The sequence below is a fragment of the Lonchura striata genome, chromosome Z (assembly GCF_050655825.1).
Source record: "Lonchura striata isolate lonStrDom1 chromosome Z, ASM5065582v1, whole genome shotgun sequence".
In the NCBI taxonomy this organism is placed as follows: domain Eukaryota; kingdom Metazoa; phylum Chordata; class Aves; order Passeriformes; family Estrildidae; genus Lonchura; species Lonchura striata.
Window position 1 is genome coordinate 64,210,535 of NC_140740.1, and position 19,225 is coordinate 64,229,759.

General features: G+C 35.7%; 1 protein-coding gene across 2 annotated transcripts in view; it reads right to left on the reverse strand.

Annotated features, from left to right (window-relative positions):
• FOCAD (focadhesin) overlaps positions 1–19,225 on the reverse strand; it is an 88,428-nt gene that overhangs the window by 45,520 nt on the left and 23,683 nt on the right. For both annotated transcript variants that reach the window (XM_021535466.3, XM_085566998.1), the window contains exons 9-16: positions 18,893–19,099; positions 18,372–18,459; positions 17,464–17,666; positions 13,094–13,351; positions 6,214–6,318; positions 5,725–5,826; positions 4,449–4,579; positions 2,785–2,911 (exon numbers count right to left, since the gene is read on the reverse strand). In XM_021535466.3, coding sequence (XP_021391141.3) covers positions 2,785–2,911; positions 4,449–4,579; positions 5,725–5,826; positions 6,214–6,318; positions 13,094–13,351; positions 17,464–17,666; positions 18,372–18,459; positions 18,893–19,099 — 1,221 coding nt within the window. The remainder of the gene's footprint in view (positions 1–2,784; positions 2,912–4,448; positions 4,580–5,724; positions 5,827–6,213; positions 6,319–13,093; positions 13,352–17,463; positions 17,667–18,371; positions 18,460–18,892; positions 19,100–19,225) is intronic.

Genomic DNA, 19,225 nt, shown 5'->3' on the forward strand with positions numbered 1-19,225 from the left:
GATCCCATAGACACTGTTCAGCTTCACAAAGCTGTCCTCTGAAAATGCAAAATACTCTAGAAAACTAGCACGATAAAAGAACTTTACAACCCTGGTATGCCAATTACTGTCTGAAAAAAAAAAAAGGATAGATGAAATGCATAAAATGTATGTTTAAAGATCTAGACATGCTAGTGCCATGCTTTGGTAAAAGTTCTTAAGGCTATTTTCATTTTTTGTTGTGTGGGGTTTTTTCATGCCAGTTTGTTCAAATTAACATATCATTGTTATCTGGAGACATTAACAATCACACAGTGCTTTCGGTACAATACATTTTGATTTAAGTTTATCTTTTCTTGTAATTTCAAAACTGATTTTAAAATAGTAAGCTTGCCACTCAACAAAACTGACTGCTAGATGGGGAAAAAAATAAAAGCTAAATTTTACAGATGCTGAGGACACAGAAAGCACTTCTGCTTCAGGTAACCTATGGCCCTAAAAGGGTGAGAAATCTTAGGAGAAAAACAGAACAACAACATTTCAATGGAAAGGGAATTTAAACACTGTGCTTAGAAATTTTATTTTCAAATGTTTCTTGGCTTGTATATTGTACTTGATACATAAAATAGATTAGATGCCGGTATAGCTTCAAATGAAGTACACTAGCTTCTGTTGAAATCGCTGAGGGGAAAAAAAATAACATGCCGAAAAAGAGGAAATACAATCTGGCAAGAACTGTGTGATTTTTTTCCATTTTTGATATTCAAGTCACTGTGCATTATTCACTAATGAGCTTATGTTACACCTACCAAAAACAAAGAGGGGGACAGAAACAGCTAGCCCTTCTTTCAAGTCCTGCAAAAGCTAAGCTAAGCTTATACTCTTAACACTATTCATATAGGATGCACTTTGAATGAAGTCACTGTCTTTATACAAAACAATTACTGCAGTCAGTCAAATGGATAACTATTCTTACACAATAATCAACAAGAAAAAGAAATCAATGTTATAGTACATTTTGTTATCGCATTATTTTAACAAAGGAGCATTTCTGAGACTCTCAGAACTCAACCCTGACAAAGCCACGTGATGTATAGGGTTCAATTATCAACTGAGTCAACACTAAACATATGATAACATAATTTATTATTCTGGTTCAGAAGCTGACTTAAAGTTTGCTGCCCTCTAAAATCCTACATCTAAGCAGCTGCACATGGAAAAGCTTGGATGCTATATCCATTTCCCTTAAGTTAGTGGCAAAGACAGAAAACACCAAAACAAAACCAATGTCTATGATTATGTCCTTTTTGCACTGCAAACTATAGTCTAAACAATAAATAAGAGACAGATTAAATTACTTAACCAAAATTATTATCCAGCTTGCCAAACCACAAGAGAATTCCCTGTTAAAGTTTCAGAATAGCTAGGTGGTAGATTAGGCCTCCCAGAACATTACACTGTAGTTAGGGAAATAAGGCAAATAGAATTTGGACAGGGAAAACTGGTAACATCCATAAAGTTTATCCATCTCTCCTTCCTTTCTTCCTTCCTTCCATTTTGAGTAGTCTTAGCCTTCCAGTCCTCAACAGTGGTACAGTATACATCTGTTCTCAAATGAGGCTATTATAGTAGGATGTGAACTTTATCATGTATCTAACTCTTACTTCTTTGCAAGACAAAGTCTAAATATAATCCAGCCTGGGAAAACACTGATCCAATACCAAGGCGGGCATTCAAAGACTCTGTGTGACCTTAAGAAGAGCTAAACTTCAGAGCAAAGGCAAACAAAAAATTACCCTAAATAAATTGTTTCTTAGCAGCTACTGTCTGACGATTTTTAATTATATTGACTACAAATATCTGTGGATGATTCACCATATTGTTCTTGAACTGCTCAGTGATTTCAAATAATGTGGCAATGGCTGGCATTACTGCAGTAAACACTGCAGTGAATAAACATAAAATTTCTGTTTGGCAGAGAATGGGTAATCAAATATTCCTGCAGGATATAATTAGTTCATTACTCTGATGGCCTGCATAGTACAGTGTGTCAGCAGCAGATTCACAGCATGTCTGTGCCTGTGTCACAACAGGATATCACCATCTGGGATGTGGAAACAAAGAGCCTTGTCTCCAAGATTAGAGATATTGTAGCATCACTATTTGGGTTCAAAGGGACCTCACAATATTTCCAGCCCAGCCTCCTGCTCAAATCATGGTTACAATGAGATCAGATCCAGTTGCTCACGGTTGTATCCAAAAGGAATGAGAAAATCTCCAGGGAAGAACACAGCACAATCTCTCTGGGCAGCTTGTCCCGAAGCTTACTTGCCCGCTTCATCAGTAAGCAGTGAACACATTATAGTAAAAGAGAAGCCTCCCAGCTCTAGTGATTTCACTCCCTATCTGGTACACTCTATGAATGAGACACAGCAGGGCAGGCTAGTAAATAAAATACAAAAATTACATTATTTAAGTGCCTTTCAGCCAATCAGAATTGTGTACCAAACAGTCTTCCTTTTCAAATCTCAAGGAAAGTTGCACGGAATGATGTCTTTGCAATAAACTGCAAAGCTGATTTAAAATTTCAGTTCATGCACTGAAGGGCTGATCTGCTGTGGTAGGAGATCACAATACAATTTCCCAGGAACTATTAACTTATGTTGGAGGAGAGGAATTAAATTTGTCAGAAGAAAAAGAAATTCTGCAGCAACTCAATGTACTCTTAAAAAAGAGCCAACTGGGAAAAACTACATGAACCATGAGCAAAATTCGAAACACAAGGACAAGCCAATTTATTCTTACCTCAGCCTCACAAAGTGCCCGTAGACCCTGTAATACTATGGCAGCAGGTGAAGCCTGATCAGGTTTTGTGCATTCATTTAATACCTGAGAAATTGCAGCCAACATGTCTGCTCCATGCTGGTATGGTCTAAAGGAAAAAACATATGAAAATAGAAGGCAATATTCACACATACACACAAATTATAATTTATACACAAAAATCCATTAAGTGCTAGTTTTATTCAAGTGACAACTAAAACTGTCTAGAACTGGGAGTTCATATACACTCACACACAAAAACAATGTACAAGGAGGATATGACAGAGCACTGAGTGAAATGGGGAATTAAATCAGCAGGCATCAAGTTCCAAATAAAAGATCACTGAATGTAAAGTTGTAGAAGGTTTTGTTTAGGAATGTTGTGCTCACTAAAGATTACATCATTCATGAAGGGACAGAGAATTAAAGTCCAAATGCACTATTTTATGATTCTTTGTTGCAATATCCTGCAAGTAGTCCCTACTGTGTATTGGTGGAGATTCTGGTACCAAATGTTTTCTGTCCTTTTTACATCAGACAGCTATGTTTTCCCTTTTTTTTTTTTTTTCCCTGCTGCAATGCCACTTCTCTTTCCCTCAGAGACTGTATGAGGTGCTTTAACTTTCCAGTCTTTTAACTATCCATTCAGTTTTATTGGGTTGTGGGGGGCAAGGTGTTCAACAGTTCCTCATACTATCTCTGTAAGAGATTCTGGTAAATGTTATCTGGTAGGTGATTTATAAGCATGGTAAATTGTAACTTATCTATTTGTTCACACTTTCTTCGAAGTAATTTCTAAATGCATGAAGAATATGCATACACCTGAACTCCAGCTATACCACTTAACTGGCAAAAAGACTACAGGTGCTTTGAGATTTCTCTTTGATTTTTCATTTTTAAAGTGAAAAATATTATTGAAAAAGTTGAAGAGGTAAAGGAAAAGGTATTTTTTTAGGAACTTCTTTTTAATTGATACTTAAAAGTTATTTGAATCTTGTCAGCTGTAGATAGCTGACCTTTAAACAGGAAAGTGAAAACTAGAACCTAAGATAGGTGACAAACAGAGATGATTATATGGTGCCTACAAAACCTTACAGTAAATACTAATGCATTTAAAAATACTCTTTAAGGAGCTCTAAATTATTATCAAGTACTGATATTCATGAATTGTTAGAGCTGGAAAGGTTCAGTGTATTATCCAGTTAGACCTGCACAGCAGGGTTTTGTGGCATTATACCTGAATTAAGCCCAAAAATATACATGTGACAAAATATGGTTTTCAGAAAATAAATTCTATCTTTCTTTAAACAGATCAAAAGAGAGACAATTAGTCCTTATTTCTATTTTTCATGTCTCCCTTTTGCTAATCTGGGAGTGTTATGCCTGAAGTTTCTACGTTGGACCAGCATAGGATGCATCTTTTGTTCCAAGATGAAGATCATTTAATTTTAACAGCATTTATATGTGTCTTCTATTAGTCATAATAGAAAACCCCAAACTTTGTAGCTGCTCAGATTAGCAATGGCTGAATCAGTGTCTCAACTAGAAAAATATTACTCACAATTAATGTAACAGAATAAGAAAAATAATGATGCAGCTTTTCTTTTCCTTTACAAAGATATATGATAGGTAACGCTTGCACTTACCTCAGCCTACATATATCTCTTATACAAGCAGCTTTAGCAATCAGCTTTTCCCACTGAGCATCTTTGTCAACAGACACAGAAGGCATATCAGACATTGCCAAGAACTTCTGCAGTTCTGGATAAATTCGGTCCTAGAAAGGATTTCATTGCAAATTATCATCACACCTTTAAAAACATTACTGGATTTTCAATTGGTAGCACTTCTGTATGACTTCTGTATACCACTTTGATTTTTATTATTGCATACCATATTTTGGGTTTTTTCATTATTTGTCTCTAATGCTATATTGAGATCAAACTGGCTTCTGCAGACCAGATACCTATTACATCTTTTAAAAAATCAGACGCAAATTATTGCACATAACTTGTGCTGACTTTTCTGGGATAGAGTTAATTTTCTTTGTCTGGGATAGGGTTAATTATCTTAATTCTCTTCTCTCACAATGGCTGGCATGAAGCTGTGTTTTGGATTTCTTCTGAACACAGGGTTGATAATACAGAGATGTTTTTGTTATTGCTGAGCAGGGCTTACACACAGCCAAGGCTTTTCTGCTTTTCATGCGGGGGAGGAAGTTGGCGATGCTGTAGAGGCTGGGAGGAGACACAGCCAGGATGAGTGACCCAAACTGATCAGAGGGATATTCCAGACCATATGACATCATGCTCAGGATATAAAAATAGAGGGAAGAAAGAGGAAGGGAGAGACATTTGGAGTGATGACATTTGTCTTCTCAAGCCACCACTGCATGTAATCTCTCTCCTGGAGATGGCTAAACACCTGTCTGGAAAGCAGTGAATTAATTCCCTGTTTTGTTTTGCTTGTGTGCATAGCTTTTGCTTTCACTATTAAACTGTCTATCTCAACCCACCAGTTTTCTTCCTTTCACCCTTCTAATTTTTCTCCCTAGTCTTTACTGGTGGTAGAGGTGTGAGTGAGTAGCTGTGTGGTACTTGGTTGCTGGCTGGGGTTAAACCACAGTAGTAAGATCATGTTCTTACTGCATATAATGAAAAGCAGAAAGCTATCCTTCAAGCAATTTTTTTTTCTAATCGCAGTTTGAGATGTCATGAAATGAAAATAAAATTTCATTAAAGACATACTATTTAAATATTCTACTAGAAGCTCAGTATAGACACTATTAACACTATTTACTTCATAGTGCTGATAGCGACATACTACTACAGCAATGTTCTACAATTATTTTCTTTCTTGGTAATGAAGTAATGAAGTTTTTCAACTGTCTTTATTATAGTGACACTACAAGAAGTTTCTAACCTGTCTTTCCCATAATGATGTCATCAGCCGTGAGGCAATTGCTCTGAGCTTAGCTGTGCTCCCCAGCATGTGTATGGCACGTAGAATCTGAGCTACACAAACCTGAAAGAAATTTTAAGTTTGTTATTGTATATGTTTTAAGGACAAAGAGTAACCTACAAATCATTATTTTACAACCAAGTACAACCAGGAAAAACCATCCAGCTGCAATACCAGAAATAAACTGAAAGTCATTTTCCAAAAAACATTAGCAAATAACAAGTCCAAGAGCATCCTCTCATGACATATATAATGATCATTGTAGAAAGTAAAGTGTAACGTACATTTAACTTTAAAGCAAATATCATATCCCATCCAAAATATTATAAAGTAATGCAGACGCTTAAAAATCAGTTAAGCAAGATATACATTGCTCAGTCTAAATAGTTTTTATAAATACATGACCTTTTATTGATAGTTTTCATTTTACTAAAAACCTTTCATTCTGACCTTATGTACACCAAGTGTAGGCAAAGTATACAATATCTCCCTGTAAAGTGCAGGCTCCAAAGGTCTTCCCAATTTAAATATCAGAACAGGGATCAGATTTGGGACCTAAAATAGAACAAATGCAGGAATTAAATCGGAATTTGCCAAATTTGCCAATATGACACCTTAGAAAAGACAATGGACTTGTCCCAACATATTAGAAAAACATATCTTTTATGCATTTTTTTCCTGCCTGCATATATGAGAAGAAACCTGTCACATAATACAATATAATTTATTACATTCTTACTATATGGTACAAAACTTCCAGAGAGCTGCTAACACAGCAACCTGCATCACCATGTTAAATTTCAAAATTCTCTGGGAGGTCACACATGCTCCTCCACTAATTCACTGATACATAAGCTTTTCATGCAGCGGTTAACATGTTAATAGGGAAGAAATGTTTTCTAATAAAATGATCCAGAAAGTTTCATATGCAGCAGAATAACTGGAAGGCTCTCAGCTCAGAAGATACGAGGATTTTGTCAATTCTTTAAAGAACATCCATCCCTGATAAATGCTGTGCTGGGAAAACAGGTTATATAAGACAGCAGTAGAGATGACAGATACGTCATTATAATGATCAATAGCCTTACCTAAGTTGCTTACTTCCCATCTCTTCCCCTATTACCCCTTTCTCTTGCCAGAGGCAGGTTCTCAGGCAACTCAGTCTAGTCAATACACTACTTCCTTATTTTTCTCAGTTGTAGCGACATTGGACTACACATCAGCAGTGAGACCAAATGACATTAAAAAAAAGATATTCATAATCCTTAGTTGTAATAGCATTCAAACCTCTAAAGTCATTCTGCTTAAGCCCAGCTTTCATCAGCTGTGATGGGAAGCTCATTTCAAGTCCTGTGCCTACATTTATTACCTTGTTATGAAGTCTATTCTACAGTAAACATATATTAAATCAAAGTTCTACAATTGCTTTTACGCTACCATTTAGTAAACAGATCCTAAGTTTGATCTACAAAATTCTCAGAAAATGCTTATGCATGTGCTACCATAAAGACACTTAAGAGACTTCTTTAAAAGTCTTATCCTTTACAGTCTGTTTGTTTTGTCCAGTATATTTCAAATGTAAGATTTGGAAAAACACCAAAATGTTCCAGTACAGCAAAACTGCTCTTGTCTCCACCTACCTCATATAATGGACAAAACAATACTGGGATTAATTTCAATATTAAATTTATGCTACATCTTCATCAAGGGCGTAACAGCTCCACAAATTCATTAGCTCCCAATAGGTAGGATCCTGTGGATGTGACAGCCTGGTCAGAGAGTGATAAAACTAGGTAAGTTTTCTCATGGCTGCCTTGTGAGACTCTGGAGAGTTGTAGAGAAATTATGATAGCTTGTTATTGTAAATACCCTGCAAGTGGTGTTTTTCGTACTCTCTGTTTTCCTGTTTTTCTCAAAGATTATTTACAAGAAAGGTGTTTTTCTTAATTAACCAATCAGGTGAAATGTATTGATTGACCAATCTGGTCTATATGTATCAGAACAGTCTATAAAAAGAGAGAATTTTCATATTAAACCAGCCTTCTGGTGAGTCTGTGTCATTTCTTACTCAAAGCAAGAGGAACCAGCCTCAGAATGGAAGGCATGCTGCCTGTCAACACTGGTACCAGAGGATGCAGAAGCTAAGTCACAACTGCCTTTAGAAATCTGAAGAAGGGTTTTGACATAATATTTTTTTGTTTTAAAATTAATTTGAATCATAAAAATAATGATAAGATTTCTCAATATTTTTCCCTTTTAAAATAAAATTAAACACATAAACCAAAATTATATTATTTAATAAATACACCTGAGAAGCATTCTCTGCCATTTGGTAGCATGACTTCTTTTTTCTGAGCTACGGGACAACTATTCTTTTCCAAAAAGCAACAGCTAAGAGAGAAGAGCAGGTTCCATTCCTGGGCTGAATTTTGTCAGATCAACCATGAACCCAGCTGTCCAGTAGGCAAGACAATGAAATGGGAAGATTTCTGAAAGCATACAGTACTCGGGCATTTCTTGCTTCAATAAACAAGACAAAACTACGGGCAATTCAGACAAATGAATAGACAAGTTTTTCAGGTAAGTGCATAAAGGTAGTTAAGTAAACTATAAAATAGGAGCTTCATAAAACTATAAAATAAATTTCTCTCAAAAATGATAAGCACTTTTTAGAAAAACTCAAGCTAGGTTTTCTAAAGTTTCATGTACTCTAGCAGGATCCTAATCAATAAATTAGCATCATGAAGAGTCTGTTCACAAGATAGGACTATGACATGATTCTTTCCCTACTGCTACTCACTAAAGTTTGCATAATGAATCCAACAAAAAAAAGCATCAGGCACCACCTGAACAAGACAAATTTCGTTCAGTATGTCCTTAAACATGTTTTCTACGTTAATAAAAACTTATTTTACATTTTTGGGTGTTAATGCACTCCCAAACCTCAAAGAACTTAAAATAATGTATCTTCAGATGAACTTCCCAGAAGATGTCATTTACCACTAAAATAGTTCATTCCAGCAGTTGAAAGACCATAAATAATGCATGTCTTCTATGACTTACAATCCTCAAATAACAGTAATAGATCTTGTGCTATATCCACCAGTGACTTAGTCAGATAATTTAATTTCTTCTCCTTGCAGCACAGCAAGGGTTTCATAGGGTGTAATAACAATTTCTTCAAGACAATTCATCCAATTAGACCAATTAAGTCCTTCATGTGTCTCTGCTGCCTGTGCAGAGATTTTACTCCAGAAAGCCTAACAGTCCATGTACTAATCTACATTCCTCAGCCTTTAGAAAATTTTCCTGGGCTTTCTTCCATAGGGAAAGTCCAGAACCACTACCCCAAAATGCTTCAGCTAAAACCATTACCTTGCATCATAAAAAGGCTTTTGTTCAGTGGGGAAAGAAGAGATACATGTTGAGAAACATTCTGTAGCCTCCCTTCATGGAGAGGATAAGGGAAAAAAAAAAAAAAGAAACAAAAATAAAGCATAACCAGAACAATGTTTGCAAGAGCAATTATGGTATAATAATTAAACCTAGTGAGGTTTTTAAGTGCTCCACCAGTTTAGATAATAGACTCCTTATAAAAACAACATTCAGTGTGAAAACAGGAGCTACTGTTAGTGAGCTCTGTGAAGAGTTGGAATAAACATGAAAGCAATCTCTCTTTCTGACTCCATTTTGTTTTGAAACACAATTCTTCAACTAGATTTTGCACAGGAATCACCTGTGGCTTTTCAATTCAATATCCACAGCTGCAACCATTGTGCCCCTTTGTGAACAACAAGGTAATAGAATTTCTCTAGCAGCAGAATTCTGTGACTGTCTAGATCACTAAAAAAACGAAACAACCAATAACAAAAAAACCCATCACACAATTCTTTTTATGCTATGACCTTCACCACATCTCAGCATTTTTATATACTCTGCTGGAATACAGGTAATTCACAGTGGCTCCAAAGTAGACACTTCTTAATTTTAGCCTGTATTAATTTAACTTCTGCAACATTAAGTGCTGAAGTAGCAGCCAGTAAACTTCTAGCTGATGTTTACTTTGATTTGGACATTATTCAAATAATTCAGAATATACCTGTTACAAATATCTGGCTGTAAACTGAGTGTTATAGTGCCACTCACACCAAAGTAACAGATTAAAGTTGATACAGATGTGACTGTCTAAAAATAAGATCGGGCTTAACAGCCACTTTTTGTTTTCTTCTTCCCATATCTGTCTTCTGATTTCCTTCTTCTTCAGAACAGCCTTCTAACTACTATGCTGCACACCACTTTCCACTGCATCCTTCAGAAAGTAGCCTAAGGAAGGAACTGAAGACTCAAAATGTCTAACAAGTTTGTTATGATGGGTTTTTCACTTCCTCAACTTACATTCCAATCACTTACTTCCACCATATTTTATAAAGCACCATTTATTTGTGTGGAACTGAATAAAACAAAGAACCAAACATAGCAATTTCTGAAGTATAACTCTGCCATCAGTATGTTAGTGTTAGTTGCCATCATATCATACTGCTGACTGAATTTATTAAAGTAATCAGTTATAGCCTCCATGCAGGAACTTGAATGATTTCTCTCGTTGTACTGTTATTGCAAGCAAAAGATGAGACAAGTTCTACAGTAATTCTTCTGCCTTAGAGAGAGCAATGAACCCACAAGAAGCAAAGTGATAATCTCTCAGTGCACTGCTGCACTGTAATAATCTCTATGGAGCCATTAAGCAGACTCAGAATTAAAATAACTTGTCAGAGACAAGACAGATGCCAGGTGATGCCAAGTTCAAACAAGCCAGACAGTAATTTCAAATTTCAAAGCATTAAAATATTTTGGAGTTAAATACATCTTTTAAAAGATAGAAATTCATTAAATTGCTAACTGGAGAATATGGTGTCCTTGGTTGCAGTTAATTTAGGATGAGGAACAGAAACATCACCCCAATGACATACATTATTTTTCCCATACCAAATTTTCAAATACTACTCAGTAGAACATCTGCTATATTACCAGTTATACTGACTGCTTTATATGATACTACAACAAAGATATCTGATTACATTACATATTTTGCAGAAGAGTATTTTAAAGCCCACAGTAATTTTAAAAATTAAAAGCTCTCCATCTACATGCCTTATAAACGGACAAAATGTGAGCCAGTAAAAAAGTATCAACAAATCAGGTTGAGTTCTGTATTTTTGCAATAGTTTCTAATTCACATAGACTTCTGCTGATTGGTGGGGAAACAAAAAATATTATGAAGTCTGAATTTCATCTTCTCATTGCCTTTGGACACAAGCCATGCTTCCCAGTGCCAGGGAGGACTTTTTCATGAAGGTCCTTAATTTTAAGGAAGGTTTCTTAATTCTAAGATAGTCTGACCAAAATAGTTAGCGCAACAGGATATGTCCATTAATCTTACTTTTGTTCATTGTATTGGTGAACAAAACATTCAGCTCAAAATAAGAATAAACAAAGCAGAAAAACCCATTCACATAATGCTAAATATGAATAGCTTCAGGTTAAATCACTTTCCCTGTATCTGTCTAAAGCTTCTGTAATTCTGCTGACTTGCTGTTTGATTTGTCTCTAAACCTGTTAATTTAAAGTTAGTGGAGCTATCTTAGATTAATCTAATTAAATCCACAACAGTCATTCCCTACAGTCAGGCTTCAGGCTATTCTGTTCAGGTACCACATTACTTCAGTGCTATTTTTTCAACAAGTTATTGCTTTTCTTCTATCACTGTTAAAGTGCATTTTGAACAACTATATCAAATAGTTAATAAACAAAGCATTATTCCTCCCTTTCCTGTAATATACCACTGATTCATCATCCAACTCACAGACCCAATGCAACAAAACAGGTTAGAGAGGTTAGAGATAGTCCACAAAACCCAAAACCCACTCCCAGAGCATCTGGAGTTATCTTTGTAATTTTTACACAGCTAGCTAGGCACAAGAAGAAACCTGCCTTACTTGCAGCAGCTTGGATCAGAAGTCAAAGAAAGGTTCCCACAACAGGGCAGATGTATGTCTTACCTTTTTTCTTAGAGAATAATTAATTCACAAGGACTGGGACCTGGATCCCTGGTTACCAACTATTTAGTGGACATGTCAAACTACTCATAGTTGATGTGTACCACTTCTAATAGTTTTGAAAGCTGACTTACAGAAACATTTTCAAGAAAAAACTAAGTTAGAGATACCCAGGTGGTTCTAAATCACCTCAGCTTTGCTTAAACACAGAAGTGCAATTCATTTTCCTTAATCCTGACCTTTGAGCATAGTTAGGTGCTTTCTACTAAAGTGAGAAACCGAAGTTTTAATAACTACTTTGCAAACAAACAAACAAACAAACAAACAAAAAAAAAAAAAGATCAACAAAGCATTTGTAAGTTTTCTTAAGCTTACAATGTCTTCCCTCAAAAACCTGTCTCAGTTACATGAGGAAATGTGTCTGGAAATCTCATTTCTGACTCCTGGCTTAGGAACATATTGTCATAATCAGATCACAGTTTTCATTACCTCTAAATTTTACATACTTTCCCTTTTCATTGACCCTTCCTCTCAAGAGGTCTAAATGGCTTGTAGGAAGTAAAAAGTGTTATTTTCTGGCAAAAACATTCTACTTCTAACCTGTTTCTTAAAGGATTTTGGTTTTCCTACAGATAAAATTTTTATGCTACCAGATTTCCAACATCTACTTAAATATAGTCAAAATTGTAACCTTTTTAAACTCTTGTGCTGTAGAACATGTAAACTCTTTGAGAAGAAAGACATTAAAAAATACCAAAGAAAATAAAACTCATCTTTTATGGCATAAATTAAAGCTGAATCAACACTTCTCTCCTGCTTATTTTACAAGTAAGTTAAAGTTATTTCTGCACAATGCCTTCCTCCATTACATTGCTGTTTCCAAATAAATCCCTTCCTCTTTCCAGATTACTGAGGTATATTTACGCATCCTATACAATTCAAGCTTGAATTCAGTACTGAAGTAGACAAAGACTATGCACATATTTCTAAAAAACATGAATACAGGTGTCACAAGGGTCTTGTCAGTCTTCCAGTAACCACAAAAGAACACAGAGCATAATTCAGAAGATAGAAATTATTTGGTAGCTCCTTTTCAGCTTCCTCATGTTGTGTTTTCATGCTTCCTGGATAATACTAACAAATAAGCCAGTCTGCTTCCTAAGTAACTTGTTGGACCTAGCATCATGAAGCTGTGGCAGACTTGCCCCTCTCAGGCTCCAAAATGCAATGCAAATCCTGAAAAAAATCGCAAACCACTAAAAAGAAATCTTTACCTGAGAACAATCAGCCTTGGCTATTTCTGTTGTAGCCTGAAGTACATCACGAAGACTATCTCCGTTTTCTTGGATCAGCAGATAAGCCAACAAAAGAAAAACATGGGCAGGTACTTGAGTGCTAACAGGTAGCAGTGACTTCACTGAAGATAACCACTTAGTAACTGCAGACTTCTCCTTCATGAGCTCCATGATCTTCCAGGTTGTATACAGTGAACTGTAAGAGCTGGTTATGGGGCAAAGGAGTTTGCAGGGCACCTGAGAAGAAGTGAAACAAACCAATGTCTCAAACAAATAAGATACCATAAAGAACAATCATAACATCCAAAGCATTTTTTAATAAATAGAAACAATATACTGTGATATATTTTTCAAAATCTTTTATATGAATTCTTGCACTACAGATGTTTCAATGGGTCAATAACTCCCTGCTCAAAAGTTCCCATTTTGTCTGACATCCATCACTCCTGTTCTTGATTGTAACTGCTGTGCTACTTGCCCACTAAAATGGGCATTGTAATTCTCAAGTATGTAAAAAAATTAGATTTCTGACAGTGACCGGACAGTCCCAGAATTCCAACTATCATCTGTATTATTTTTAAAAACTATCTTAATTCTTAATAGTACTTAATACCACAGGTTTAAGTTAACCTGACTTTACACTTTTTGTTTAAGAAATGCTTTGCTTCACAGAACAAAATGTTCTGCAGTTGTGCCACTGAAAACAGGGAAGTAAAACTCTCAATCCAATTTGTTAGGTTAGAAAGCTGACATTACTTTAATCACATTCCTGGAGGCATAGGGAATTCTCCCCAGAGTATTCATGCCCCGTAACCTAACAGACTAGGCTATATTTCTGAAACAAATATATATACATTCCATTTTTGAATACATTTACATGTTAACTATTTCTATGGACCTGTTTGGATATGGTTCCTGATCTTCTGGTGAATCTTTTCTCCTCAAGAGTACCTCAAATATGTCACCAAGTCATTATCAATTTCTTTCATCATTTTTTGGTCTGACACACAACCCTTGTTCTCAAAGCTAAGATATCAACTAGTACATATTAATCACTAACACAAATAAATAAGGAAGTATTAGTGGAACATGACTTATTAATCACACTCATAGGGAGTTAAGACAAGGCCACACTAACTTCTGGCATTTGTACTAAGCACTGTAGGGTAGGAAATAGGCATTAATCAGGAATATAGGGATAATATACTATCATGCTGAAGTTAAAAGGATTTTCCAACATATTCCCTCACTACTCCATAGATTTCTTCTAACAGAAATATAACCTTTTCAGTAACAATTGCATGAAAGATTTAGCAGCAGGAGAGTTGTAAAATAAAAATGAGGAATTATTTTATGTCAGATTTTTTTATAAGGGTAATATATTTTAAAGCTCCTGTAAAATAAAGTTCAAAGTTTTTCATGAAAACAGGAAAGCTTAATACAGGACATGACATCTCCTTTCCACTAATTATTTGCTTCCTTAGAAAATATCTTTACATTATCAAGAAAGTAGTCAGCAGGCAGTAATCAGGTGAAGAACATTTATATAAAGATAAGGTGAAAAAAGTATTTGAGAAGAGATCTCCAAATGAACATTGAAAGTGGAATTCAGAATACAAAAGGCATGGCTCCACTCAGCTTTAATAACCAGGGGGAAAAAAAAGCCTTTTGAGTGGTAAAAGCTGTTCTAATTAAAAGAGCAGAATTTCATTTTAATCACACTGTTTGACTCAATGTACATTTATTTTGGCAAATGGAAGGTAGAATGCCCTTGAATTTTAGATTACTTTTTAAAAATTACATTAAAATTAGCTTATTCCATTACTTACACATTACAACTAATGTAATAACAAAATGTTATCTCTCTGGCTGGCAAAATTGCTTGGAGTCAAAAATCCCTTTTAGAGACAGCTATGATAATTTAATTTATTGAAAAAGGTATTTAAACTTTATCCAAAGATATACAGAGGCCTAGTAAGAGTTCCAGAGATCCATAAGATGTACTGTTTATTTGCCTGCCTGTAGAAGATAACAGGTCTTGAAATCAAGAGCACACTATGAATGGTTTTCTGCTGTTTGGAGTTCTCTTTGGGAGAAGAGAAACAAATTTTCTTTTTGTTTGTGGGGGTTTTTTGTGTCTGTGGTAGCAGTGCTCCCATTTTTTTTGGTCTTTATATTTTTTTAAGTGCCTGAGAAAAACTGCCAAAATTGGTAGAGTCTGAAATATTATATTGGTATTTCCCATTCCACATTACATTCCCAAAAGGTTTTGCTACGTAATTGTACTCCCTCGCTTCTCCCTTTATTGGGAGGCTATGATCACAATTTTATTTTATTGCTGCACTCTAGACAAGCAAGTTAAGTACAGTATTTCAGTCTACTAACACAAATATATATAGAGGGTTGTGTGTCCATATACATACACATACAGATATACACATATATACACACATATAAAATCCCTCAATGGTAAAGCACACATGAAGGCATAGGCCCATTCTAACTTCCAAATCATGGCATGGAAGGTAGAAATGCTCCCCACTACCAACAATGCAAAAGAAAAAAAAAATACCATTAAAGGACATTTAACTTTTGAATGCTGTTAAAAGCAAAAAAGCACACTCTCAATGGAAAGGTGGCCAAATACCCACTGGAGACTACAAGATCTTTACTAGGATTTGCAGGTGATCCTTGCTATGATTTATCACCTTTAAGTGGTACACATGAAGGTCAGGATTCAGCTGGAACTGGAATTGGCCAGTGATATCAAAAAGAAGAAATGGCTGATCAGATACATAAGCAGTTAAGCAGAATCCTGGGGAAGACATAGGCCCATTACTAGACAGGACAGGGAAAAAATTACTGATAATGCTTGTTCTCAAGAACTCCTTTTCTCCTGATCAACATGTTTTTATTGAGGCTGGCAGCCTATCCCAGGCGGAGCCCCCCAGGGATCAGTACTGGGCTCCACATTGTAACATCTCCATGAATTATCTGGATAATAGGACCAAAAGCACCCAAATGTGGTGACATTTGCTGTGTCACTAAACTGATGTCAATTGAGGGGGACACATCAGCAGGGAGAGCCACCTTGCAGAGATATGAACAGGCTGGAAGACTGGGCCACAAGAACTGTGTAAAGTTCAACCAAGGAAAGTGCAGAGTCCTGCACCTAAGCCCTTAACAGAAAAACTTTCACATGCTTTTCTGAAGCAAAGAGAATACCAGAATTAGGACAACCAAGTCCTGTTAACGGAAGGCAGTTTAACACAATGTATTGTAATCTTGTTGTACAATAACACAGTAGTTTTATGACAATATTAAAATAGTTTCTAAAACACAACAGAAAACAAAATGTGTGTGAGTGACACAGAGCACAGAGGACTGACATGTGACAAAAACATTTCACTGAAACAAACCTTCACTGGCATCTGTACAGGCTGGCACCCAGAAAGTCCCATTAGAAGGAAATGAACTGTAACCACTGTCATCCCACTGTTTATTCTTTCAGAGCAGTGTAATGTTTTGTGAATTTAAAAAAAAATGTAGTTTTTTTTTTCTATTAGGAGCACAAATGGGCTTGCTTTTTCAGATTTGAAGAAATAGAAGATGAAGTAGGGGAAGGACTCCAGGTCAAGGAGAATTGTCTGGACTCGGAAGTGGCACTACGTCTGGCTCCAACTTGTCACATCACACCCTCTCTACACAAAACAGGGGTGTAAAGCAGTAAGGAAGCTTAGCCCCACTGCCAGACACATCTTGATTAAAGAGATTTGTTGTCACCTGTTCATGGAACAGTGCAGATAAATAAATAGATGGCAGGGAAGTGGGACATAAGTAAATAACTAAAACACAAAAAACCCCAACAGAACATATAAAAAGATTCAGGTAAATGAGACAAAATTTGGTACTTGACACTTAGGTGCTCTGTAACTCTCTTCAGCCAAGGTAGAAAGAATGGTACATAACAGTCACATACCGCAGCAAGGAAAAAGAGATGCAGAGAATAAACAAGTTCGAAAGAAACAGAATAAATATATGTAACCTTAATTTTTGCTAAGTCCTGTTACTTGCTTAGCAATACAGGTGAATTCTTCAATCTATATGGTCTCTTAAAGTAAAAAATTCTCATTTGCTATATAAAACCAATATCCAGCAAAGAAACAAACTTTCACTTCACCACTGCTCTGGTTTTATAGACTATACGTATTTTCAAGCATTCCCATAGAATGTATTGCACAAAGAAGTTCACACAGAGTCTTTCCCAAGCAGCTAGGCTTCATGCAGAAAAAAATTTAAATGCCTCCCCTACCTGCCCCCAAAAGAGGAAAGAAACTCTATCACTTTACCGATTCCTGTTTATCCTTCACACCTTTATCCTTTAGTATTCCCAAAAGATTTACAGCCAGCTGCTGCCTAGTAGTTCCAGAAACATCCCCTGATAAGCAGTCTCCAACTGTTGTAGAAGATAAGATCTGCAGCACAGGCATCACCAGAGTAAGGGCTGTGGTTGAGATGTCCTGGGCTTCTGAACATAAAAGGAGCTTGTAGGCTATTAAAGAGAAGATGAAGAAAAACAAAGGTCAAGGAGGAAAAAAAAGGAATGAACATTGGTAGCCTTAGGTATGACACAGGCTTTTCTAGGAAACACTTCATTTGAGCAAATTTATTTATTCATATTTATTCATATTTACTGTATATGTACAATATACTGTACAATACTGTATGTATTGTATAAAAAGAGTAAAATATTTTTTTGCTCTTTTTCCTTTAAAGACACACAGATTTCTGTTTTTTAAAACAAAGTACCTGAAGGCAGCAAAAAATACAAAAATTAAATGGAGCACAGACCTTTGTTTTTACTGGAATAACTACACTAATCAAAACTTCTAAGTCAAAAGCACGGCTAAACATTGCCATGATTGTCACGCCTGCTCTCAATACCTGCAATAAAAAAATGCTCAGAATGCATGAGCATCAGCTAAGAATATCCTGTTGGCTCAAAACTGAAACCAGTAATCTCCAAGACAGCAGGAGGCTTAAAACACAGCAACATTGATGAAATATGTCAGTGTAGTAGGAAAAGTAATTTTTACTGATATTACTTTTAAACTTCAGGAAAAATTCTGCTTATAAAGAAATCACATTTCATCGTCCAACCCAACTCCAGGTGAATGCTGCACTTATTTCATAAATATGAAAAAGCATAGACACAGTTTTAAGAGTGTGGATTCCTCTTTCACAAGACGAACTTTACCTAGACTCAAGACAGACTTTTGCTGACTTTCAGGAGTTTGCAGCAGTAGAAGTGCTAGCCCAATTATATACTGGTCCACTGGAAATACCTACAAGGAAAAAAGAAAAAAGTTCCAAGTCTCCTCTGTTTCTCAGTGGCAATAAACAGAATGAACAGGAAACTACCAAAACTTTGCAAGATTATCTTCATGAATCACAGTAAATGTACATGCAGTGACAGAGCAATGAAGAATATAATTGTATGAAAATAGCATTTTAACTAATTAGAGCATTTAGTTACTATTTCAAAACTGTTGTAACTCACTTTAAAGATATTTCTGTGCTAAAAGATTAATTTAATATACAGAACCAGCCAAGTTTTTACCTTCTGAACATATTCAACCAGGGAAAAAAATTAGAAACTTTTGAAATAAATAATGGTCACCTGCAGGCAAATGTCATGTATTAGCGTCTCTACTGCCTTAAGCATGATAATCTTTAAATTTAATAAAACTACTTTACATTTTTAACACATACTCTTACCTCTTTTAGGAGCTCAAAGTTGTCCTCTATTAGGGAGATCAAAGATGAGCATTCTCCTGTCACATTTAAACACACTTCACAGAAGCATAACAGTTGCAGACTAAGCTGGGATAACTGAACGTCCCAAAACAAAGGATAGCGTAGCAGGCTGAGGAACAGCTCTTGCAGGAAAAACAAGGCTTCTGTAACTTGCAGTAAGTCTTTAAGCTGCAGAGAAGTGTTAAAACAAAACAAAGCCAAAACACATGATGATATAGTTGCCTTTCCTGATCTATGTAAAAGTTACAATTAGTTCTATTACTTCTGCTATGTTTCGATTGCATATAGTACCAA